This window comes from Acipenser ruthenus, chromosome 46 (genome assembly GCF_902713425.1).
Source record: "Acipenser ruthenus chromosome 46, fAciRut3.2 maternal haplotype, whole genome shotgun sequence".
NCBI classification, from domain to species: Eukaryota; Metazoa; Chordata; class Actinopteri; order Acipenseriformes; family Acipenseridae; genus Acipenser; species Acipenser ruthenus.
Window position 1 is genome coordinate 4,326,271 of NC_081234.1, and position 26,111 is coordinate 4,352,381.

Below are 26,111 nucleotides of genomic sequence, written 5' to 3' on the forward strand. Positions count from 1 at the left end.
AAGCGGCGGCTCCTCCCCTCTGGGCTCCGGAAGCGGCGGCTCCTCCCCTCTGGGCTCCAGAAGCGGCGACTCCTCCCCTCTGGGCTCCGGAAGCGGCGGCTCCTCCCCTCTGGGCTCCGGAAGCGGCGGCTCCTCCCCTCTGGGCTCCGGAAGCGGCGGCTCCTCCCCTCTGGGCTCCGGAAGCGGCGGCTCCTCCCCTCTGGGCTCCGGAAGCGGCGGCTCCTCCCCTCTGGGCTCTGGAAGCGGCGGCTCCTCCCCTCTGGGCTCCGGAAGCTGCGGAGCTCCGCTAGCCTGCTCCCATTCTTGGAGCAGCAGCTCCAATTCGGTTGGCTCCCTTCTCTTTACTGGGGCCAACCCCATGTCTCTCTCCCATCTCCCAAGTTGCTCTCTCTGAGCAACGGCATTTCTAGTGATCTGCTCGATCATCTGTAATAAGTCCATTTTCTGGGTCTTAGGGGCGATCCCACTCTGACACCATATGTAAAAGAAACTCACCCACTCGGGTTCGTTGCCCCTTTAAGAATGCGACCCAGACACAAGAAATGGATTTTTTTCAGCGCTCACGCGCTATATTTTTAATAAACACAAAAGTAAAACAAAGTACACAAAATAAACACCTAGCTCTTTCTGAGCACTAACTACACACGCAGGAACCTAACTATCACAGGACGGCTAAGCCGTTTCCCTGTTCCACAAAAGTTAACCACACGGGTTGCACTGTACCTTTCTCTCGGGACTGCCAGGAAGCAGAGCACTCCTTTCTGCCTCCTTCCATTCAGCAGCCTCGAGCAGACTGCATGCTCTCCTTTTAAACTCCGCACCTGGGCCTAATTTCCAATAGCGCCCAGGTGCGGATGATAATTAACAATAAAACAATTAAACAAATTAAATGAAACAATAAAGCAAACAACCAAACAAAGGTACATTCTCTCGCAGGGAGGTTTTAACCCCCTCCCTGCTGTTTCTCATAACCCGCTATTTTACAATATATATATATATATATATATATATATATATATATATATATATATTAGCTCAAAGAGCCAGCTGCCCAACGTTTCGATATGTTGTACATATCTTTCTCAAGGGAGCCTGTGTTTGAATCAAAACATTGGAGGTATTTATAGGTTTTTGACGGCATGACAACTATTTGTTATTGTTTACATTCAAATCCATGATTTATTCTTACATGATGTAATGGTGTTCTATATATTGTGACATCATTTTTACTTCTATCTTTGAATCTGTATTAATTCTAATTAACAATAGTTTATATAAACTTATATTTTTATTATATCATGCAATGCTGGCTCTGAGAATCAGAGCACAACTTTTGAATGAATTTTGTTTATTTATTTAAATGTTATATATTTATTGAAGTTAATTAGTTCATTCTTTTCTGTTGAGTCCCGCTGGCATAATCATTTTCAGTCTATTTATCCATTTACTTTCTTTTATTCTTCTATATGTCGCATTGTCTAATTTGAGCTGTTCTAATACTACAAACTTTACGTCATTTATGTCATGTCCCTGACTGGTGAAGTGCTGTACTATTGGTTCATTCATTTTTTTATTTCTAATTAATGAAAGGTGGTTCTGAATTCTTTTATATAAAGTAGTTCCAGTCTCTCCAACATATTTGATTTCATCACATTTTTCACAGGCTATTCCATAAACAACATTGCTATTTTTACAGTAGGTATTAGTTTTTAGTGGATATGTGGTGTTCTTATGTTTAATTATATTTTTACTTTTGTCTATGTATTTACACACTTTACATTTACTGGTGCACATGTTCGTAGAACCTATTTTGTCAATTATTCTTTTATGTTTACTGTGAACTAAAATATCACCTAAATTAGTTTCTCTTTTGGGGCCTTAGAAATACTTTTTTTAATTTTTCTGAATTATGTAGAATCCGCTATATATATATATATATATATATATATATATATATATATATATATATATATATATATATATATATATATATATAACTGTGATTGCACATTGGTTTATGCAAGAGGCCTGTATTTTTCTTTTACATGTACATTGAAATTGTAATTTCAGTTTGTATTTCATTTAGGATATGTAAATATGTGGCACAAGGATATTTACTCATGACATACAAAGCCCATTGGCATATGTGCCACACAAATCCATGTTGGGCCAGGTTACATGCACTTGTAGAAGGGATGCTCCTTGTGGGGACTCACAGACAAAAAGCAGGTCAGCATGATTTAACCAAAGGGTAAACAAAGGGAAAATCATTCAACTTTGATAAAACAATTGGCATATGAGCTTAAAGGATGGAACAAAAAACTGGGATGCAAATAAGATATGAGTGACTAAACTACCTGAATAAAGCCAGCTTCAGCTCCCTGTATTTGATTGCGTATACCTAGGCTAACCTGGACAGACATGCAAGCATGTACATTTTACATTGTAAATAAAATGAGAATGGCACACCATTCTTAATTTAACTAATACGATCTGGTAAATGTAGATAGGGTGAAGCTATCCCCTTGTAAAAATGTACCATGGTACTTGTACAACTGTACTTTCTACTACCATGGTATAGTGTAGCTATATATTATTATGGTTGTACTGCATTATAGTAACATAGCAGGGAATTGTACATTGATGGTATAGGATACGTACATATATTACACAGTACCAATGTACTTTCACACTGATACTATCGTACCTTGTTTCAAAATCCAGTGGTAGAAGTGCCATGGTTCATTTTTATAGGGATCCTTTCTAACAGTATTGTTCAATGGGCACAAATAATTTAACGGTTTCCAAAGAAGTGGAGGTTAATATATCAATCAGGGAGTATCAGGCAATATTTTTAAAATACGCTTACATCAAGAACATTTCCGACATACTGCAAATAGTTAACGATCACTGCGTTTGCTATATTATATGGAAACATGCAAGAGCATTAGCTAATACTGCCTTTATAAACGTAATGGTAATTACATGGTTTATTTATAGTGTAATGACGATGTATTCATTATTTATAAAACACATCAAATTGGCATATTACACTTTACTTTTAGGTGTCTGAGCCTTTCTTAACAATACAAACATTACGACATTGACAATACAGAGGAAAGTAGATTCCGTTAAAAAAAAAAAACCTTGACTTTGCATGGATGGGGCTTGGCGATCGCGTCACTGTGGAGGTGGAGTTACTGTGGTATATGGGTGCGTTCAACCACGCAGACTTTTGCCATTCTGCACAGAATCGGAGCAAGTAGCCAATGAATTTTCAGAATATTTGCAGAATCTGCACAGACTTAGCAAAGTGTGCGTCTCGTGAACGCACCCATGCTTTGAAGTACAAGGCGTGGTGCGTCCGTCTGGCAGGTATACATTATTGATACATGTAGCACATTACAGGCATCGACCAACCAACATTTAACACAAGGTTACAATCACTTAAAAATAGGCCAACCAGTGTATAACACAGTGAATTTTTGATGATGTCAAGTGGAAATTTCTCTCCATTACACATATTGTTCCCACTGTTGCTCTTTTTATAAACAAGATTAAAAACACATTTTTATAATATAGCTTATATAATCCCACCAACCTTTATTTATTTATTTATTTATTTTACATATTTTACTGTTTTTTTATGCAGTTCTTTTTTTTATTGTTTATTGTTTTTGTAATATTGTTAATAGGTTAACGCAGGCAGGCGCATCACACAGGGCGAGGCATTCCACACACAGGAGGAGGGCGACCTGTCGTGAAAGGCGCTATACAGTATTTCTTACCATAATACGTTTACGATGCTTTTATTGTAATAGAAAGAAAATACTACACTGGAATCCTTAATGTGATGTACGGAATTGTTTGTAGCTTCTGTAAACTGTAGAATTGGTGAAAACGTTAGACTAGTGCAGATGCTTGTGAATATCAGACTCATCACTGCAGACCTCGACGAGGAAAGGTAACTGCATACCATTTCCGTTTAGTACAGTAACTCTGCACAGGAGAACTGCAAATAGGTCAAGTAACCAATTAGCCTTCTCTGGGGTACTTTTTTTTTTTTTTTTTTTTTTTAAATCATTCACGATTCTGCGATTCTGTGTCGTGTTTCCAGCCGGTTGTGTTTGACAGTAGGACCGCTTTCCGCTGGAGTGACGTGGTTAGGTGAAGAAAAGGGAGTTTCTGTGTTGGATTTCATCTCGGTTTTTATTTTCAGCTGTTGTATTTTTTAATATACCATTTTCATCAGCCGCTGTTAAAGGAGCAGGGAAGCTACATTTGTAGATACTTAGGTCGAGATCCTGGGGTGATAGACAGGAGAGAAACGAAGTGCCTAGAGCGAGCGAGAGAAGAAGAATCAGATTCGGTAAGTCCTGCCGGAGAGGGTTTGGGTAATGATGGACAGGAAACATTTTTACACAAATTACAATGAAGGTGTATCAACCTAAAGTGTCTTGGTATCGGGTTACTGTTAACACCAGTTAGCAGTGTGATTGTATACAAAACACCACAGGGAACGAAGAGGATTTTACCACAGTACTAGCCAGTCTCTCATGAATTCTCTGAAACAAAAACTAAAATACGAAGATCAACATCAAAATGCATGTCTTTCTCGTTTCTGCTCAAAAGAGCCAGCGTTTAGATATGTTTAACATACATTTCAATTATTAAGTATACGACAGTGCTTCCAATCTATTTTTGAAATGTTAGGTAATGTAGAATATGTAATTAATAATGGTATTCCTCTCTTACACACTCAAGTAGTTCATTTCTATTGAGTCTGTCAACTCATTCTCTAAAATCTATTTTTATATCCCTTTTTACGATTTATTCTAATATGTTCATCAGAACATATTCTTTTTGTCCTTGTACCTAGTCCTTTAGAAATGGCTCTTTTAGCATGGCTAGGATGTGCAGATGACATCGGTACTGATGCATGTCAGTCGGTTTGGAGTAAAGAACTGTTTTAATAGAGCCTTGATCAATTTGAATCAAGGTATTTTAATCATGTAAAATAAGTTCTAAAGATCATATGTAACATTTCTTGTGTAGTTCTTATGCTATCTGTTCTGTTATCCAATGCTTCTTTACATGCCTCTAAAGTTTCATTCCTAGGAACACTGGGGTACAGGGATTTTACATCCAGGGAAAATAAAATAGTATTCTGTGGAAGTTTAGTGTTTTTAATTTGGATATAAATCCATTTTTATACAATTTGTCTTCTAAAATGCTCACTTATTTTAGTATGTTATTTGTTTTTCCTCCATATTTATTTACATTTTGCAATTCAATCTCTACTGCTTTCATGTAATCCACGTTGTCCATTATTACAATCTGTGACCCTACTGCTCTCATATCCACATTGTCCATTATTACAATCTGTGACCCTGTATCTGCTGGTCTGACACTGTTACTCTCATCCTCTTAATCTGTGTAGCGCTTCTTCTTTATGTTTAGTTAAATTAAGTTTATCTCTTTTTTTTTTAGGCGTGTTACTATTTCATTTCTAACTGCTTCTATAAACATGTCTAACTATTTAGCTCTTCCACCTGGAGGGGTCCATAGTCTTCATAAGAATATAAGAAATTTTACAAACGAGAGGAGGCCATTCAGCCCATCTTGCTCGTTTGGTTGTTAGTAGCTTATTGATCCCAGAATCTCATCAAGCAGCTTCTTGAAGGATCCCAGGGTGTCAGCTTCAACAACCATTACTGGGAATTGGTTCCAGACCATCACAATTCTCTGTGTAAAAAAGTGCCTCCTATTTTCTGTTCTGAATGCCCCTTTATCTAATTCTTCTTTATTCAAGGCTAAATAGAATCAGTTCTTATCTTCATAGCTCATTCATTTATGAAAGTAAAGACTCTGGACCATGCTGAAAAACAGAGGGATTGTCATTTATGGCACTTACAAATCCTGATCGCTTACAAAATAATATAACACATTTCGTAATAAAGGCGGTTTCATTTATATTAAATATGTTTTATATTCCCAAATCTGTCCCAAAGCTCCAATGTAATGCAGATTGATTAAGATTATCTAATTTATTGGCAAGGAATAATACCAGAGGTATAGCACTGACCACAGCTGCAAATTCAAAATTAGAACTATCAGTAACATGAAAAAGTAGATCACCATGCCCTGCAATGCATCCATCGTACGCTACAAACGGATGGTCGGTCAGACAGACATCCTCCATAGACCCCCATAGATTGTGAATACACTCGGTATTGTTAGCAAGTTTTATCACAATTAGTGAAATGGTTCTCTAGGCAGCAGTGTGGAGTAGTGGTTAGGGCTCTGGACTCTTGACCGGAGGGTTGTGGGTTCAATCCCCAGTGGGGGACACTGCTGTTGTACCCTTGAGCAAGGTACTTTACCTAGATTGCTCCAGTTAAAAAAAAACAAAAAAAAAAAAACTGTATAAATGGGTAATATATGTAAAATAATGTGATAGCTGTATAATGTGAAATAATGTATAATGTGATATGTTGTAACAATTGTAAGTCGCCCTGGATAAGGGCGTCTGCTAAGAAATAAATAATAATAATAATAATAATAATAATAATAATAATATATCATCCATAAATATGAAACATTCAGAACTGTGACATACCCGCATCCACTGCTGTGCATTGCCAGTGTGTGATAATAAAAGCATCTGATCGAAGTGAAAGGAATCTGATTGTTTTGCTGGCTTCTCTCTCTGGAAACACTGTGTACCTGCATGGCAGTAACGATTCGTATTGTGTTTCAGGGGTTGTTGTGATTGTCAGGGTGACTCGCCATGAAGCTGTACAGCCTGAGTGTTCTCCATAAAGGGGCTTCCAAAGCCAACCTCCTCAAAGCAGCCTATGACTTGTCCTCTTTCAGCTTCTTTCAGAGGTCCAGGTCTGTACCTTCACCACCTTATTCACGTTTCCTTTGTTTTGCAGATTAGGTATTTCAGGGATGGAAATAAGAGTCCTATTGCATAGTAGTTTCACCCACTCCAGGTTTTAATACAATCTTGATTAGCCCCAATGTATAGGTAGCTAGGCTCAGGTGTGTTTTATTAAACTCCTAGCAAAATCAGGATTGGCTCAAACTGCTATGCAATGAGAGCCTTATTTCCATCCCTGGAATTTCGGGCACATGAAATGTATCTACTTATAAGCACACGTAGTAGCAGATAAAGCTTCTATGCATTCAGTTCCACGCTCATTCAGGTCACGGCGTTATTGAATAAAAGGTGCCCAGTTCGTAATGTGATGAGTCGTGTGATTTTTGAGGTGTTGGCTACAGTCATCTGAAGTTTATTTGGCTTGAGATGGATTACAGAGGTGAAAGACTTAAAGTATGGTGGCGTTCTTGCAGTATTTGTAGCTAACAAGCAAGTTCCATACATTCTTCCTCGCAATACCATTCATTCATTATACAGTCAGCACTCGGATATCCGTTACCCATTTACATGTCAGTCGTGTTTTACCGCCCTTGTATTAAGATTAAAATCAATCCCCATTATTTATATATAAATATATGTGTAACAAATGAATACACTTGCCGGTCACACGTGATTTCTGACTCTTGTCAGTTTTCTGATACAATGCCCATCTCTTCAATGTTACAATCTACTTGTTTATTCGTCACAGGGCGTGTTTTTTATTTTCTCGCATGCCAAATCTGTCAGTCTTTATTGTGCAGTTACAAAGCGCTTCCTCCAATTTCACATGCTTTTGTTCATTTTCATTTGTTAGTAAACTATGCCGTTAGGGCCTTATCGAGCACTATATTCTGCAATTTTGAAAACTGACTTTGGATACTGTTTTAATTCTGGAAACTGGTGTTTTTTTTAAATCTTTTGCTAAATTGCATTGCCTTTTACGTTTTTACGCAGTTCTGTGCATGGGTGACATTTTAATTTCATTTTACATACTGCTACAATACGTACTTGATTTAAATGTATGTAGTGTATTACAGTCCACGTGTCCACATTCGTCTCTTTTGGCAAGTGGAATTTTCAGAATCCTATCGTTCTGAATTAAAATACTACTTCTGTTGAAAATATAGTACTGTACCAACCAAACTAATTACAGGACATCTAAACGGAAGCCTAATTATTTTAAAAACACAGTCCTTTCAGCTATTTATTTTTGACATATCTTTTTTTGTGTTCCCTGAAAAAATGGACAAGGGTTGGAACGGGCCAGAATGAAATAATCAGATATGCGTCACACCTGTTAACCGTCACTGAAGTCAACATTTTATAGAGTCGGATATGTGAGTGCTGACTGTATAAGTCTCAAATGTGCAGTTTTGAAAGAAATCCATGTTATAACAAACATGCATTTTTATTTTAAAACGTATACTACACTAGGTTAAATAAACCTCTGTTATAAGCCATGCTTTTAGGCTGTTGGAGGCTTGTCAAGCTGAAATATCAGTGACTGAATGGATGAACACCCTTCCAGCACCTTGTGCCACTTTGTGTCAAGGCTGTGCTCAGGGCAAACAGTGGCCCAACCTGATATTTAGTACATGTGTGCAGACAGTGTATGTTCTGGAAGCAGTTTTCTGTAGTCTTGATAGCCAGAAACATGCAGGCCATGTGAGAGCACAGTAATGTGCACGGAGCAGTTCCTGTGCTCCGTGGTGATTCAATTATATCTTTTTTTTCTAATTTAATTGTTGCTTAATATGCTGCTTTCTGTCATGCCAAAAATCCAATAAACTGGTGTTCAAAGAGGTCTAGCTAATGCAGAGTACAGCGTGACACACAGTGACTGACTGGTTTTGTTTCAGTGTGCAAGAGTTCATGACCTTTACCAGCTCCTTGATTGTGGAACGTTCATCGCATGGAAGCCGGGCATCTGTCAAGGAACAAGGTAAACAAACAACAAAACTTCAGTTTATTAATAGGATGTCATATATTCCTTTAAAAGTAGGGTTAGCATTCTTAAAGACTTGTCATTTAATAAAGCTTGACCTATGTTTTTAGTACGTTGCAGGGTTTGCAGTTAGTTTTAAGTTATGTGGCACTTACAAAGTAGTAGGGGGCACTGATCACATCGTAGCGTGCAAGGCCGATGGGGGTGCATTCTGGCATGATTTTGAATGGTTTACATGTACTAGTGGTCTGCTTGTAGTCTCTGACAAAGTACTCCGTTAGTGCAATGAAGGAGTTTTATTTCAGCGCTGCTCACAGCAAGGCAAGATCAACAAGAATAAAAATGGACTTTTGGAGCATCAAGGCCCCTGCAATACAAGACTGGCTGAAAATGTGTGTGGAAATGGTGACCGCACCTTTTAATTGTGTGCAGTAATATGGGAAACAGCATGCTGCAGCTCCCATGCTCATCATTAGTCAAGTCCTAATCTGACAGCATGTACTGTAACACAGACTGCTGTTATTACATGTTACCCTTTATATTTCAGTAAAAACAAGTTTAAACTGCAGCGTGTTCATTCTGCTATTTTTGATATTAAATACACCTCAGCAAGCACATTGTCATATACAGTGCTACCCCGTTATAACGCTGCTGTCGGGGTCCATAATTGTAGACTGCATTATTTGTGTTTCGCCTTATAACAAGTATTGTCATTTTTGTTACTGAAATGATTTACAATGGCCAAATTAATATTGTAGTGTACCATGGAAAATGAAGGAAGGAGACACATACAGTTTGCAGGTACTGGAATCCATAGTTTATTGGGATGATTATTCCCGGCCCCTGTCGGCCTGGGCCACACCAAAAACAACAAACAGTCTTGCACATCCACTCAGCAGCTTGTCTGACTCAGCTGTCAGCTCTGTCCATGTTGATGTGGGCTTTCATGTCCCCGCCTACCCGGACGTCCATCAAATCAATCCCGGCTGAGGCAAGCTTACCGCTTCCCTGCTTATACACACACACGCATACACACACACAGGGGCCATTAAAATTTACACGACTCTTATTTAAATTGTATATTTCTTATAATAAATGTTGTAAACTGTAAATAAGTAACACAGAACCCAGGGACATTTATACACACTTGTAGACAGTTTGTTTTTACTTTTCAGAAGAAATTTCAGGGCATTTTGTTAAATGCACGAGTGTAACGTTCAAACCTTAAGTGTGTTTATTTTAGTTTTTCATGGTTCTTGTTCAAAATTTCTTGAACGCAACTGTTCATTTTAATTTCCCCCCCCCCCCCCCCCCCCACACGTTTGGTCACCATCACAACAGTTGTATGAAGCCGAAATCGGCTGACAAGCTTTCAGCTGATATCCCATCATGCCTTTTTTGTGAAAGGCGTACTTTACATGACCCCCCAATTTTCATGCATATGTATAGCTATTATGTACTCTATCGCCTTACAGTACGATAATACAACACAAAATGGACAATGATAATACCTGAAAATAATCTTAATATTTTTTTAATAAAGTAGCTGGTGCAAATATATTATTATGTGGTGGACCTCGCCGGTCGCTGGCTTATTTTGAAAACCCTGAAGTTTTGTTAAATCCGACTGCTTGAAGAATATGATTGTGGATCCCAGACCATAAATCTGTCCTATCTTGCCCAGTGGTTCCTCTGATATGGCGTCGATCTAAACTGAGAGAGAGTTTGATCATTAAAAGAGAGCCCATTGTGTACCATGGTCATGACAAACATCAGTGCGTGGGAGGCTCTTTAATGTAGAAAATTTTACCTTACCTATGTTATGGGTGTAGTTTGACCACCTTGCACTGCTGTTATGGCTATAACACAGCAATGAAATCTGGCAAGTGCCGGCAAGGTTTTAGGACTGCCACCACAAGTCTAGTAGATGCTCTAGCTGAAGCCCATACTCTGTGTGCAACTGCACCAATGAGGGTTCCCATTTTCAAGATAACTAAAAACTCCATAGTGTTGCATTTTCACAGGTACTTTTCAAAACTTCATGATGGCTGGCTGCCGCCTTTTCAATTAGAAATGCCTGTAGTTAGAAAAAAGATTAAGCGACTTTCTAACCAAGCTGAAGTTACATCACTGGGTTCTGCTGATTTCAGACATTGCTCTTGTGACTTGGCTTGTCCCAAGAATCCCTGGATAAAAATGACGGTTACAATTATATTATAGTTATAATTGATACATTGCATACTATATCATTATACTGCAAACCAATCACCTTCAGTGCAGACTTGAACTGAGGTAGAAAGTGTGTTCTGTTCTGTAGAGCATCTCTGTTTTTACTATGTTGTATGCAGAGGATCCATGGGGTGAATATTCTTTGCCTTCCCCCAGAGTACCTGTGCCACGTGTACGTGCGTAATGACTCGCTGAGCGCAGTGGTGATCGCTGACAACGAGTACCCTTCCAGAGTCTGCTTCACTCTGCTCGATAAGGTAAGAAACTGCAGTCTTAAATACACCTGCTATTTCTACATGCCTCTCCCATTATCAACTGGCTCAGGCGCACGGACCCTAGAAGACCCACGTTGCTTCTGTCTGCGACATTCTGTGTGTTTGATTACAACAATCAAGCCTATCGGTGCTTTAAATATAGAAAATGTTTCAAAGAGACAAAGTTCAATAATGAATCTTATTAAATTAAAACTGTCCTAGACTATTAAGTCAGGGTGTTCATGAGCAGATAAAACGACTAACATAGTTTAATTAATATAGTTACATATAGTTTCTTAGTATTGACTAAAATATAATTTTCACATATTCTCCAATGTTAAACTGTCTCCAGGAAACATTGCAAAATAGAGGTCTTTCCATCAAGTAGTACTAGGGTCTAGATAAGTTTATTTTTACTCCAAAGCTTTTTTTTCTGAAATTAAACACCAATTACGACTCTAAAAAGAAGAAAAAAAACAAAATACAAATCTTGAGACTGATCACAAATCCCTAAATGAAAAGTCTTGAGTTCTTTCTGACTTGACCACCTAAGCTGTGTATTAATTTTAAAGAGCAGCGCAAAGCTGGTTGATTCATTCCTTGGTTTCCTTTTTCAGGTATTAGATGAATTCTCCAAGCAGGTGGATAGGATAGACTGGCCTTCTGGCTCGCCAACTACAATCAACTACACCGCACTAGACGGCTACCTCGCCAAATACCAGGTGAGGAAAAACATGGAACACAGGCTGCCTCTCGGAAGCAGAACAGCGTGCGCCCAAATCCCCCCAGTCTTTATTTTCACGTTGACCGTGACCACACTTGACTTGGTCTCATCTGACCAAAAACGTCCTGTGTTAGGTAATAGGATCCCACTTGTCCCAACAGTCTCTTATGGACAGCATATACAGTAGAACCTGTCAAATTCAATAACCGCCATTAACCAATAGACCTGTGGCATGTGTCGTTTACACATGATGCTACCAAATAAATGGCACTGATGGAAAGTGATCAATGCACATTTTATTAGGGGTCTAAAATAGTAAATTCAACTCTAGCAGGACAGAATGGATTCAGTTGCAGATAATTACATTAGGTAATTAAAATGTTTGTAGTATTACAAACAAACAATCTTATACTGGATATAGCAAATAGTAAATTGTAATCATAACAATACATAAAGTTGTAGTATTATTTAGTAGCAAATGTTAGTTGGGATGAATATAATGTATATAAAACACTGTGTTAGATTAATTACTTCAGGTAATATATATGCACGTGTGTTCTGTAGATACATACTTGTGCATCATTTATACTGTAGTATTTTTCGTATGCAATTTGAGTTCTTTAAAGTGTACATTCAAGCAAACTATTTTAAATGTTTTGTTTATAAATCTAAATAGTCCTTGTATCGCATCAAAAGGAGCTTAGTTTACTGAAGAAGAAGCTGTTTATGTTCCTGTCGGGATCTGTGTTAGAGCAACTACAATGTAGTATAACAACTCCCTATAGAGAAGATATTTATACATAGCTGATGGACCCCAGTGAGGCTCAGGTGGGGTCCTATTACCTGTGACACAGGAATTTCCAAGTCAATATCTGGAAACAAAGTAAATGCATTTAAAGGAGGTTATTGCTTTAAAAAATAGTTGATGTTACACCTGTGTTCTTTTTATTGATTATTTTTTTTAGCCATTCTAGTTTAGAGTTGCCAAGATGTTTTGTTCTTAACTACATCATTTGTCATGGTCCCTCCTTTCTCCTAGAATCCTCGGGAGGCTGATGCTATGTCCAAAGTACAGGCAGAGTTGGACGAAACCAAAATCATTCTGGTGAGTTCGGTGAACTACATGATTTAGAGTTGTACTCTGCAATCCTTTCCATTGAACTCAAGCAGCGCTTTTCATGCCACAGGTTATGCAAAATATTAAAAAAGAAAAAAAAAATCAGAAGTATTTATTGTAATTCTCCCATGTTTTATTTTTATTTCCATCTGAAAAGTCACCGCATCAATCACATTGAAGGTAACACCGGCACAGCTATGCTCCACGTCTATCTCACATACCTTTGCAGTTTAAAGGTCAAAAGGTTACATTTACCTTGGAAACAGTATCATAGCAACAGCCTCTTCGCCCTCGTACATTGAACACCTGTACAGCTTCACTGTACTATTAAAATAGTTAAACATTTTTATTACTTCAAACGCAACTACATTTTCAAGAATTCTTTACCAATATGTAGATCCCCGTGTTTTTCGCTAATACAAAATACCAGAAAATAAAAAGAAAAATCTTTATAAAACAAAGTTACACTTTACAAAATATAAGTAAATTAGCAATTGTAGTTAAGGCACACTTGTTACCATGGATATGGTGTGGAAGGAATGTAGCGGATATTTGAACTCAAATTAAGTAAACTACATCGGTTAGTATACAGATTAATTCTAGTACATTAGATGCCGCTTATTAGCAACCTCTCAATTCCCAGCATAAAGTTGTTATTAACCGAACGTTGTTATGAAGCAAAAAGCCACATTTTCAAGTGTATGTATCTGGAAAAACGATGTATACTATAGTTGTAGAAACAGCGCACTGTTTCATTACAGTTAAAAAAATAAACACGAAAAACACCAAATATCAAAACAAACAACTGTTTACTAATACTATACGAATGTGTAAAACAAAAAATTATACACAGTACTGTATTGTACACATAGTACTACAACAACATACTATCAATATCCTTACAAACAGTAAACACACATGGTATACAGTATTTACATTTAATACAGAAGCATCATTTGAAAAGAAGTGGTTGTCTAATGTTTGTTTTTTTACGATTCTCCACCTCCAGCTGTAAATCCCACTCAATTTTGCGTGCAGCTTCGTAGCCAATTTCAAAATACGGGATACAACAGATTTTGAGATGCCCAACTTTTCTGCTCCCTGTACTTCTTTAGCACCGGGTTCACGTAGTGCCTCCAGAATCCGAACTTTATCGGCTATAGAAAGGTCTACCCGTTTTGAAGCCATGATGACAGACGACAGTCAGACACTGCTATGCCTGTGCACGATGTATTCGTTTGCTTGCCGTAGCCTAGAAATTGTAAAAAAAAAAAAAAAAGTTGTCATTAAGAAAATGTTGTTAATAACCAAAAGTTGTCTATCAGGGTTGCTAATAACTGACATCTACTGTATCTCAAAGTGTGGTAGCTTGCTATGTTTGACGGTGCAATTCTTCAGATTCAAGACTCGAAGCAGTTCGTTTTATTTACAAACAAAAGGCAAAGCAAAAAAATCTGCATCCCCACGGAGAGCTAAACTAAGCTCTTTTAAAACCCAAGGAACAGAATGGCTGACTTTAAACTTGAAGCTCAGCTCAGAATTTCTCTCATTTGGTGATTTGAAAGACAAGTTCAGATTTCCCATGTAGATGTCCTTTGCTGCTTCTCTCAAAATAACCATCTGCTTTTATAACGGTGCGATTTGTGACGTTATAGGTAAGAGCGGCTGGCAGAGCCTTGTTTAACTAAATTTTGAGGGGTGTATTTTCTCGGCTGTTTCAAAACGGATCGGGACAGCATTTCGTATGCTCCGTGTCCATGTGACAGAGAATTTCTTTGTCCAAGTTTCGTGAAAATCTGTGCAGTAGTTTTCAAGTTACAGAAAAAAATAGTTTTGACCATTTTTTTTTTTTTTTTTTGAGCTAAAATAACTAAAAAATGCCCGCTTGTTTAAACACCATATCTGACAGCCGGATAGTACTCATTGACTAGGAGTGCCTTTGTTTTGGAAATGAAGAAATTGATAAAGTATTTAGCGAGTTATTTTATTTTTTGCTAACTCAGAAGTTACTCCTGCACAGTCGGGCTCCACCACCAAGAGTACGTTAGCAGGGATTCGTCAGTTTAATCATTCTCTGTGGGTAATTTAATTGGAATTCCTTATTCTTGTGGTTTATGTGGATCCTGACTTTATCCATTTCATTTTTTTATGACTTATTTACATTTTCTTTTTTAAATGCTTCCACCAACCTTAACTCAGTCTGTGAAGCTAATCCCCGGATGTAGTACCATGATTGACAGCGCTGTCTCCAATGGGGACTCCAGAAGCTGATGTAGCAATGAATGAAATTGTACCTCTCTTAAATATTTACAGCCAAGGTATTAGTCGGTATATATTTTAGTTTATATGCATTCTATACACTTTAAAACATAGTCATAAAAGTTCTATATTCGTATTACCAATATATTCTGTTTGATAATGTATTACAAACAATATAATGTGCGTGATAATTAAGATTGCCAAATAATAAATTGCTCACAAACAATTATAGATTTGCAGCATTTGACTGTGTGAACTGTGATGGACAATACATACAGTATAGCTGTGAATACACTAGGGTAGCTGCATTTGAACAACAAAAGTAAAGGCAGTGCTTGAGTGCTTTTCTTTTTTCTTTGTATGTCTTTTACCCCAGCGTTTTGTTTACGTGTTGAAATCCCTAGTTACAAGTATGTGGGAGATCCTGTTCATGATTATTAGGCTAGTTTCTTGTTTCTGTTAAGCCATGAAATGGTTGAATCGATTGTATGGAAATGTGCCGTTCTCCTCCTAATGGCGCAATTTGAATCATTGCACGCTTTTAAACAAGGTATGAATATAAATACATTTATGAATATATTCAAGTTATTAATAATCAATCAGATAGCTAGCCTAATGTAAATGTAACTAAACTATTCATGTTTTTAAAAATTCTTAATGCAAGCTTAATAATAATAGCTTGTTTTATGTATGAGAAGTCTATGTATATATGTTTAATGTATTTAAAATGTGGTCCTATTTGAATGTTTGTTATAATAGCAGATCATTTCTCTTATGCAAAAACTAACAGTTGCATCACAAATAAAAAAATAAATAGCAAACCAAAAACTTCCTTTAATATATAAAGAGAGGACTACAATCTAAATGGAGGGATCTATTCCATTGCATATAAATATCATGCTTTAAAATCAGCCTTCCAGTGAAAAAAGAATGGATATTAAACACAAAAACTACGATTTACTTGACGGTAAAGAGCTGACAAGGCTTTTCAGCACCCGCTGCTTCACTCTGGTACAGCAGGTGGGTTCACTTCAGACAACGTGTGTAGTCACCAGTGGGTTGCTGAGGATTCAAAAGTTCTCTGAAACAGCCTAATAGATATCCTTTACAAGTTCAGAAGTGTCACTGTCATGAATGGATAAGAAAGATCTATAAACTTCATGGATTGCTTGGGTGGAAAATGCTTGTGTAACATGTTGTTTGTCTCCTTTGAATGATCTCATTACTACGGAACCCCTAAAGAGACATGGTGTAAATTATGGGCTACTATCTCATGCACATGACTCACTGTAAAATTCCTTGTATAGGTTGCACTGGCCTAAAAGTCACTCCCCCCTTTTTGAGACTTCAATTTTAGGAAAACACCTTTTTTTGAGTATAAAATCCTTTTTTTTTTTTTTTTTTTTTTTGAGCATATTATATGTTGAACACATATAATAAAGAAAAATACACAGGTTTAGTTTTGATACAACCCTTGTTTGCAACATTTTATTACATTAATATTTTTTTTGTTTGTTTTGAGTTAAACTGCTAATAGAAGCTCTCTTCTGTTTTTCAAAATACAGTAGAGTCAGTTATCCTAATAATTTGGCTTGGAAGCCTAATAATAACAGTAATTATTAATAATAGTAATTGGGACCGATACTAGTTCGTATAACACTATGTTACACAATTTTTGTTCCTGGGTAGTAAGTGTTATTTCCTAATTGCTTATGCCTCAAAAGTATAGAAAATGGCTATTATTCCCCACAAACTTTGCTTTTGTGACCAGGACAGTGATATTTTGAAATTTACCTATTTCCAATGAGAAAACGGGCGAATTTGTGTCTTTTCGTTCACATAAAGTCAGAAAAAAACAACATATGAATCCAAATTAACATGTATTTATACTAAAGTAATACAAAAATGACTACAAAAGATTTTGAAGTGAGTAGTTTTTTGAGATTTACAATTATACTGTAAATCACTTTCACGAATCAGCCCCCAAATGTAGTCTCCCATCATGTTCTCGTTATACTGTCCTTGGTAGCGGCGTTCAAAGTCTAGTATATCCTGGTGGAAGCGCTCGCCTTGCTCCTCCGAGTACGCTCCCATGTTCTCCTTGAATTTATCAAGATGAGCTTCAAGGATATGGACTTTGAGGGACATCCTACAGCCCATTGTGCCATAGTTCTTCACCAGTCTCAACCAGCTCCACATAGTTTTCGGCCTTGTGATTGCCCAGGAAGCCCCGAACCACTGCGACAAAGCTGTTCCAAGCCGCTTTCTCCTTACTAGTGAGCTTTTTGGGGAATTCATTGCACTCCAGGATCTTCTTTATCTGTGGTCCGACGAAGACACCGGCTTTGACCTTTGCCTCAGACAGCTTAGGGAAGAAGTCTTGAAGGTACTTGAAGGCTGCCGACTCCTTATCTAGAGCTGTTGTAATCCTCTTTGAGGTGCACCGAGTGAGCCAGGGGAAGAGACGGGTACTTGTTACCATTATGGAGCAGCACGGCTTTGAGGCTCCTGGATGAGCTGTCAATGAAGAGGCACCACTCATTCTGGTTACAGGCGATTCCGATTGCCTCGAACAGACTGGTCACATTGTGGCAGAAGCAGAGCCCATCTTGACGGGTGAAGAAGCTGGAAAAAGGTTGGTGACGCTTCCTCTGATCTGCGACTTGCACACTTTAATCCAACAAGTTCCACTGCTTGAGCCTAGACGTCAAAAGCTTGGCATTGGACTTGGTGAGACCAAGATCTCTAATCAAGTCGTTGAGGTCTTTTTGGTTGGGGTAGTATGGGTTTCTCTCCTCAGCTCCACCTCTGAAATTGTCATCTGGATTTACAAAGTCTTCCTCGCTCTCTGACTCGCTGCTCTCTTCTAAAGACGGCTGCTCTCTCTCCGGAGGAGTGGGTACGGGGAGCTCATGGCAGTGTGGCACCGGGGCGGTGGATGAAGGAAGGTCCGGATACGTGATAGCAGGTGCATTCTTGCCAGTCCGACGTTTGGAAGGGTCCACCATGCAGAAGTAGCAGTTGCTTGAGTGGTCAGTGGGTTCCCGCCAAATTCTTGGGATAGCGAACTTCATGGCTCTCTTTTCCCCTCTGTACCATCCTACAAAAATACATTTATTTCACCCATGAATAACATTGAAAATTGTAAAACATTTTAAAATTAAAAACTTTTACAATTTTAAAAATTTTAACAAATTTTATAACATAAAATTCCGAGCAACAATTGTCCATCTTACCTTCCAGAGTTTTTTTGCAGTGCTCGCAGGTGAAATGAGGTGCCCAGGGTTTGTCTTGATCTCCGACAGGCATGCCGAAATATGCCTTGTAGGCCTCACACATCTGCTTCCACGGAGTACTTTTTTGCTCTTGTCTTGATAAATTGGCCGCAGACATAGCAAAATGCGTCTGCCGGATGCTTGCAGCCTCTTGATGCCATCTCAGAAAAATGCAGATATGTATCCACTTAGGCAGCTGGAACTAAACTGAACTGGTGGGCTTAAGGCCCCTGTATTTATACTACTATTTATATTACTGGAAAGTTCTAGAAAGTTCTAGAAGTTACTCCAAGTTTACTCAGCACTGAATCTATCTGGAATGTTCTGGAAAATAGGTACATTTCAAAATATCACTGTCCTGGTCACAAAAGCAAAGTTTGTGGGGAATAATAGCCATTTTCTATACTTTTGAGGCATAAGCAATTAGGAAATAACACTTACTACCCAGGAACCAAAAAAAAAAAAAAAAAAATTGTTACCCGGTGTAATCAATTTGTTTGGATAATCAAACGGGCATTAATAACAATGACTGTACCTTTAATAATGTATACAATAAAGTACCTACTGCTGATATATAGCTAGTAACCTATTCTATCACACTAAGCATACAAAATTACAAAGCTTTACAAATAATTTGCAATCAGTAAAACTAACACCTACAGTTATGGTAATGCAATACTGTAATTAAATGTACCATATACCAAACTTTGAAAATCATCTAAGAATACAATTCAGCACAACTTTGACACATTACAGAACTTTAGGAATCATTAAACTTCAAAAATTCAGTAAAACGTTTCTATACTTTTGATACTTGCTTTTAAGCATTGTAATAACGTGCAATTGAAATTTAATACAATAAGTTATTTAGCTGCTCAGTAACAGACAGGATCTCCAGCCTTTACTGACAAAATAGAAGAAAAATCAAGAACGAGGTGACTGTTTTTAATTTGCTTAAAGGGTACACAAGGACCTTTTTATTTTATTATTTTAATGTTCCCATGTATTTCCGTAAGGTGTGTGTTATTTTTATTTCTTTTTTCATTTTGACCACTTTTTTAACTTTTAAATTGCATTCCCTGCCTCAGTATGGCTTCCCTGGATTAACAATACTATCAATCAAATAAAAAGAGACTGTCGTAAGATGGAACGAAAATGGAGGGCTACAAAATTACAGATCTATTTTGATATTATGAAAGATTATCTATCGAGGTACAATGAAGCTACAAGATCTGCAAGATGTGCATGTTTCTCCAAATTGATTGAGGAAAATAAAAATAACTCCAGGGTGCTTTTCTCAACAATAGATAAATTGATAAATCCTTCATTCTCACCCATCTGCAACATAGAAGTGTCCTCGTCCAAGTGTGAAGAATTTCTCAACTACTTAAAATAAAATAAAGACTATTAGGGAACAAATTCCATCTTATGGTTCTAATTTAATTATTTCAGATAGACTGGGGAAAACAGTGATGGAATCATTTTCTTGTATTACTGTACAGGAACTAAACATGATTGTCATGCACATGAAATCCACAACTTGTATGTTAGATCCCATTCCAACAAGGTTTCTGAAGGATGTCCTTAGTTACTTGTGTAATGATATTCTTGCCATTATGAATAGTTCGCTGGAAAATTGAATAGTTCCGGCTTCTTTCAAAATTGCTCTGGTTAAGCCCCTACTTAAAAAACCCAACTTAGACAGTTCACTTCTGAGTAACTTCAGACCCATTTCAAATCTCCCTTTTCTAGCAAAAGTTCTTGAAAAGGTAGTGCTTAAACAACTTAATGGCTTTCTAATTACTAATAATATGTTTGAAAAGTTTCAGTCTGGGTTTCGTTCAAATCACAGTACAGAAACTGCCCTGGTAAGAGTAATAAATGACTTATTAATGAGTGCAGATTCAAATGCTATATCCATTCTTGTTCTTTTGGACCTTAGTGCTGCGTTTGATAATTGATCGTCTTAAGGGATGGGTGGGCCTAGATGGTAAAGTACTAAACTGGTTTAGATCCTACCTTACAAACAGACAGTTCTTTGTTTCACTGGGGGAGTCTGTGTCTGGTTTAGAAAATATTACCTGTGGTGTCCCTCAGGGTTCGATTCTTGGTCCGATATTATTCTCTTTTATACATGTTACCTCTAGGCCAGATTATTCATAAACATGCTGTAAATTTCCACTGCTATGCTGATGATACAGTTATACATCTCTGTGAAACCTGGTGACATTAGCACAACATCAGCTTTACTTGAGTGTATCATTGACATCAAAACTTGGATGTCCTTAAGTTTTCTGCAGTTCAACTCTGATAAGACAGAAGTGTTGATAGTAGGCTCTCAGCAACAAATTGATTTATCAGAAATACATTTGGGGGACTTAACTCCTGTAATGCTGTTTTTTCTGGACTTACTAGCCAAGCTTTATTAAGGCTGCAGCTTGTGCAAAATGCAGCTGCAAGGGTCCTTATCAAAACCAAAAGTAGAGCACATATAACTCCTGTACTTGCTTCTCTGCACTGGCTTCCAGTGAAATATCGAATTGATTTTAAAATTCTATTGCTTACATTTAAAGCACTAAATGGAATGGCACCAGATTACCTCTCAGAGTTGTTGTCTCTTTATCAGCCTCGGCGTGCATTGAGGTCGACTAATAGTGGCCTCCTCTGTATTCCGAGGGTGAGGCTCAGGAGGAAAGGAGAGGTTGCTTTTTGTGTTCGTGCTCCGCAGCTGTGGAACTCTCTGCCCGATCATGTCAGAGGCTCACCTACAGTAGCTACTTTCAAATCTAGGCTTAAGACCTATTTTTATAATTTAGCTTTTTGATTTTAAATATTGTTGTTTTTAGTTGTTTTAGTCTTTTCTCTTTTTTAACCTGTTAACTTATTTATCAATTTTATGCCGTTTTATTAACTTTGATTTTAATCTTGTGTTCTGTTACCTTCTTTTTTTGTTTTTTGTGCAGCGCCTTGAACCTTGTGGTATGAAAGGTACTCTATAAATAAAGATTATTATATTAGATTATTATTATTAATGAATTGTATTTATATAGCGCCTTTCATAGCAGGAGTCACAAAAAAGAAAAATAGAGAAATACATGTAAAACAATAAGCACAATTACAAAAAAGACAATTGATAAAAATATGTTGAGTCCAGATTTAAAAGCCTCAGTAGTCTTGCAGTCCATCAAGTGTCCAGGCAGATTGTTCAATAGGCAGGGGACCATCGAGCAAAAAGCCCGGTCTCCCATAGTGCACAGCCTTGTCTTCGGCACAAGCAGATTCCGCGGTGGCAAATAAAGGTTAAGCATGTCCCTGACATATGATGGGCCAAGGCCATGCAAAGCCTTAAACGTCAGCATCAAGATCTTGTAGTTTATTCTGAATTTTACTGGTAGCCAATGTAATGATACCAGGATTGGCGATATATGCTCATGCTTCCTTGATCTTGATAAAAGCCGTGCAGCACTATTTTGCACATACTGCAACCGATTCATTAATTTTAAAGAAACACCAGCAAGCAAGGCATTACAATAGACCAAGTTTGATGTAATAAAGGCATGAATTAGTTTCTCCACATCAGGCAAAGACAAGGTTGACCTAAGGCGGGCAATATTCCATAAATGAAAAAAGGACACTTTGCAGATATTCTTAATGTGAGCCTCAAATGACAGAGTGGAATCGAACTTTACACCTAGGTTAGTAACTTCTGATATTGGACTAATGCCCATTAATAACCAACCCTAAATTGCCAGCTTTCCTGATCTGATGTGTAGAACCCAATAACATGACCCCTGTCTTGCTACAGTTTAACTGCAAGACATTTTGCTGCATCCATGTTTTTATATCAGTCAGACAGTTAAGTACAGAAACAGCCAAAGAAACATCCGGTTTAGTCTGTAAATAGATTTGTGTATCATCAGCATAGCAATGAAATTGAATGCCGTACTGCCTAATTATTTGACCCAGTGGGAGCATGTAAATATTAAATAGAAGAGGTCCCAGCACAGAACCCTGAGGATCACCAGATGTAACAAAGGTAATGTCAGACTGTGACGGGGTACACCCCGCCCCTGTATTATTATTTGTATTTTTATATATTTGTATTTATAACGGTGAAAAAGCAGTGTTTTATTGTTTGTTTTTAATTAAAACCTGTGAGAATGTGGCTGGTGCCTCAACAAGGTAATTGCTTTATTGATAATTAATTAAGGCTCCAGCCACAGCTTAAAAGAACCCGCTCCAGGCTGATTGAGGCATTTTTTGAGCCACAGATGAGAGTACTGTGTTGAGCTGGAGAATATAAGAGAAGCAACTGCTACCGCTGTACCACACGGTATTTGTTTGCTGGTTTATTTTGGCCACCGGTCTCTTTTTGTTTTGTGTATTGTGAAGTGTTTTGTTTATTTCATTTATTATTATAAGCCGAGCGCAAACACATCTCGTCACGTCACACCACTCGCAGTCTTGCCACACAGACTTTAACCCCCCTAAGGTAATATACTGCTTTCTGTTCGACAGCTAGGAGGTAAACCACTGAAGGACAGTAACAGAAAGACCAATGAGGTCCTTCAGACCGCACTTAGATCCAATAAAACAAGAATGGATGGGGAGCCTGAGTCTGCAGCCATCAACAAATCATTTACTACCTTAACCACCAGTAATAATGAGATCTAATATCTCCCCTAACAGGAGAATTCTATTAAAAATTGGGCACAGAGATGTAAGGAGGTCAGCAAACTCACTAAACAATGAGTATTAGGTCTAGGAGGGCTATAGACTAGAATTACAAGAAGTAAATGAGAGGATCTTAATTTTAAAGCCAAACATTCAAATAAGTTCACATCAAGAATAGGTACCAGGCTCAATTCTATATCTAAATGATGACAAACAGCTGGACCCCCACCCCGACCAGCAGCCCGAGCTTTTTCCACATAGCCGTAGCCAGGTGACGCTACTTCATTTAACAGAAAATAATAATCTTGTTGATGCCATGTTTCTGTTAAACATAAGTCGTCAAGCTTCTTTTCAGATATAAAATCAGAAAGAAAAGACTCTTATTTGTAAGAGGTAGTGTGTAAAAAAGAGCCAACTTCACAGATTTTAATGATGTTAAAATCTTAGGTCGGTTTGCATCTTGTATTTGACAGTTGCTCAGAGAATTTAAATCAGCACCACGACATAGAGAGGGGCACTGGTGGTAGCAAGATCTCAACTTTAATATTTTTAGAGGTTCTTAGAGTGCTGCTACTTGTAGTAGAATTAATATACCCACATGGACCTCTCGGAACTACATTTCCCATAATCCTCCTTCTCACATATGTAACTGAGATGGATTTACCAGAGAGCAGGAGGATGATGGGAAATGTAGTTCTGAGAGGTCCATGCGGGTACATGGGAAGCCATATTGAGGCAGGGAATGCAATTTTAAAAGTTTAATAAAGTGGTCAAAATGTAAAAATAAAATATAAAAATTAAACAATACAGACACCTTACATAAACAGTTGTAGCAACACATGGGAACATGTAACACAATAAAATAAAAAGGTCCTTATGTACCCTTTAACTGCAACCATTTAAAGCACACAATGCTCCATCTAAGGTTTTGGTGGTCTGAATAATTCTGGTCCTTTTTTTGGCAGCTAAATCTCGTAGCCATTTTAGCAGCAGAAGCTGAGTGCGTAATACACCACACATAATTTATCATGTGATTACAGGTGCGTTCGGTTGATTAGACAAAGATCGGATAATTGACTCTCTACTGTAATTGGTTCAAGTCAATTTAAGAACAATGTCAAAATGCATCAAAATATAGATATACTACTACTGTAAGTGCCAGTAGGAACAGTGTAAACCACTGCATACAGTGCAGTACAATTGCATTAAACTTCCAGCAGTACAATAATACATTACTTTTGATTTGTTAATCAGAACCATACCATACACATAGTTTACAAGTGTACCACTGCATTGCACTGACACGAAGAACAGTTACAGTATGTATTAAAGTCATTAAAAGTACTCCATTCAAACAAAATGTTTCCTACATTGGGCCATAAACACTTTCCTCCTATCAGTTTGTTTTTCTTTCACCATATTTAATTTGTCTTTGTTTCGTCTCCAGTCAGCTTTTTTCATTAATTCCAAACTCTCTCTAAGGCATTGTGATTGCCATGCTTTTCAGCAAAGTCAAAGTGAGACGTAATTGTAAGTGACTCTGCAGCTGATGCATAGTTCACACACCCTAGTCTCTGTAAGTCGCCTTGGATAAAGGTGTCTGCTAAATAAACAAATAATAAAACAAATAATACTGTACAGTAGGGGGTGGGACAAAGTCAGTGCGGCATTGTTTTGATGTAGGTTGCTAAAATCTAGTTTTCAGCATAAAAAGCAAAGTATATTTTGGCTGATTATCGTGTAGTTAGAAATTTAGACCAGAATAGGCACGTTTTCTTTGTTTTGACTCAGTACTAATAAAATTAATTATTGGATGGGACAAATAACATGACAACGAATGTGCTGCATATATTGCCTTTATTAAAGTATGCCAGATGACCTTGGGTAACTGAGTTTGAGGACTGTTTCTAATCGATTTCCACATCTGTATAACTTGGCAAAGCTTTGCCTTACACTTCAGTGAATGCAGAACATGCAGTCTCAATGTATGGGCAAGGCCACACCAGACAGAGAATGTCAGCTGCAACTGCTAGGGGATGTTGCATGCTTGCCTTTAACAAATGACAGCACTCTGTTTTAGTAAGGAAGCAAGTATCACTATTTTTAGGCTTTTATTGTGCTCTGAAATACTGTCTACTTAAGTTTATTTAATGTTTAAACAGGTCTGCGAAATCCTAATTTTATTCCATAATGTAAATTTACCGCCGTTTGGTACGGATCCCGGGGGCGGGTTCAGTCTGAATGTTGACAGATCAGTGGCTCAGGAGGATGGGAAGGAAATTCATAGAGATCCGGAAATTGATACATTTAACCGCTATTTATTTTTCTTCACATACATGCGTCTGGGTCGAGAGGAGGTCAGTCAAGAATCTGAAAGCTTGCGTTTAACATTCAAAATGACTAATGGTATTGAGATTAACATGAGCTGAAATGCTGTAGATCCTGACAAAAATAATCAGGTTGTTGATATTTAAGTTTGTGCGAGCCGTAACTGTGGCTGTAGTAATCCCATTGGTGTATCATTGTTTGTGGCACTGGTACGGTAGTTTAGTAGACACACCGGCGCATATGTCGCACCGGTGTATTAGTCGCTCCCCCCTTTTAAAATCGACTTCTACAACATTTTTTACGGTGCTGTCTCGTGCTCACCAGCCTTCCATTTTAATTTTTACACCATGTACTTTCCGGAGGTTCTGTACATTTCTGTGT

General features: G+C 37.7%; 1 protein-coding gene across 4 annotated transcripts in view; it reads left to right on the forward strand.

Annotated features, from left to right (window-relative positions):
* The first annotated feature begins 4,085 nt into the window (after window positions 1-4,085).
* LOC117966425 (synaptobrevin homolog YKT6) overlaps window positions 4,086-26,111 on the forward strand; it is a 160,382-nt gene continuing 138,356 nt past the window's right edge. Inside the window, exons 1-7 of one of the 4 annotated variants that reach the window (XM_059013519.1) lie at window positions 4,086-4,369; window positions 6,761-6,894; window positions 8,785-8,867; window positions 11,256-11,356; window positions 11,971-12,075; window positions 13,117-13,182; window positions 15,394-15,480. In XM_059013519.1, the coding sequence (XP_058869502.1) occupies window positions 6,791-6,894; window positions 8,785-8,867; window positions 11,256-11,356; window positions 11,971-12,075; window positions 13,117-13,182; window positions 15,394-15,465 (531 nt within the window). In that variant the 5' untranslated portion in view covers window positions 4,086-4,369; window positions 6,761-6,790 and the 3' untranslated portion in view covers window positions 15,466-15,480. Of the gene's footprint in view, window positions 4,370-6,760; window positions 6,895-8,784; window positions 8,868-11,255; window positions 11,357-11,970; window positions 12,076-13,116; window positions 13,183-15,393; window positions 15,481-26,111 lie in introns of those variants that run through there. The other 3 variants (XM_059013518.1, XM_059013517.1, XM_059013520.1) reach the window with 3 other exon arrangements.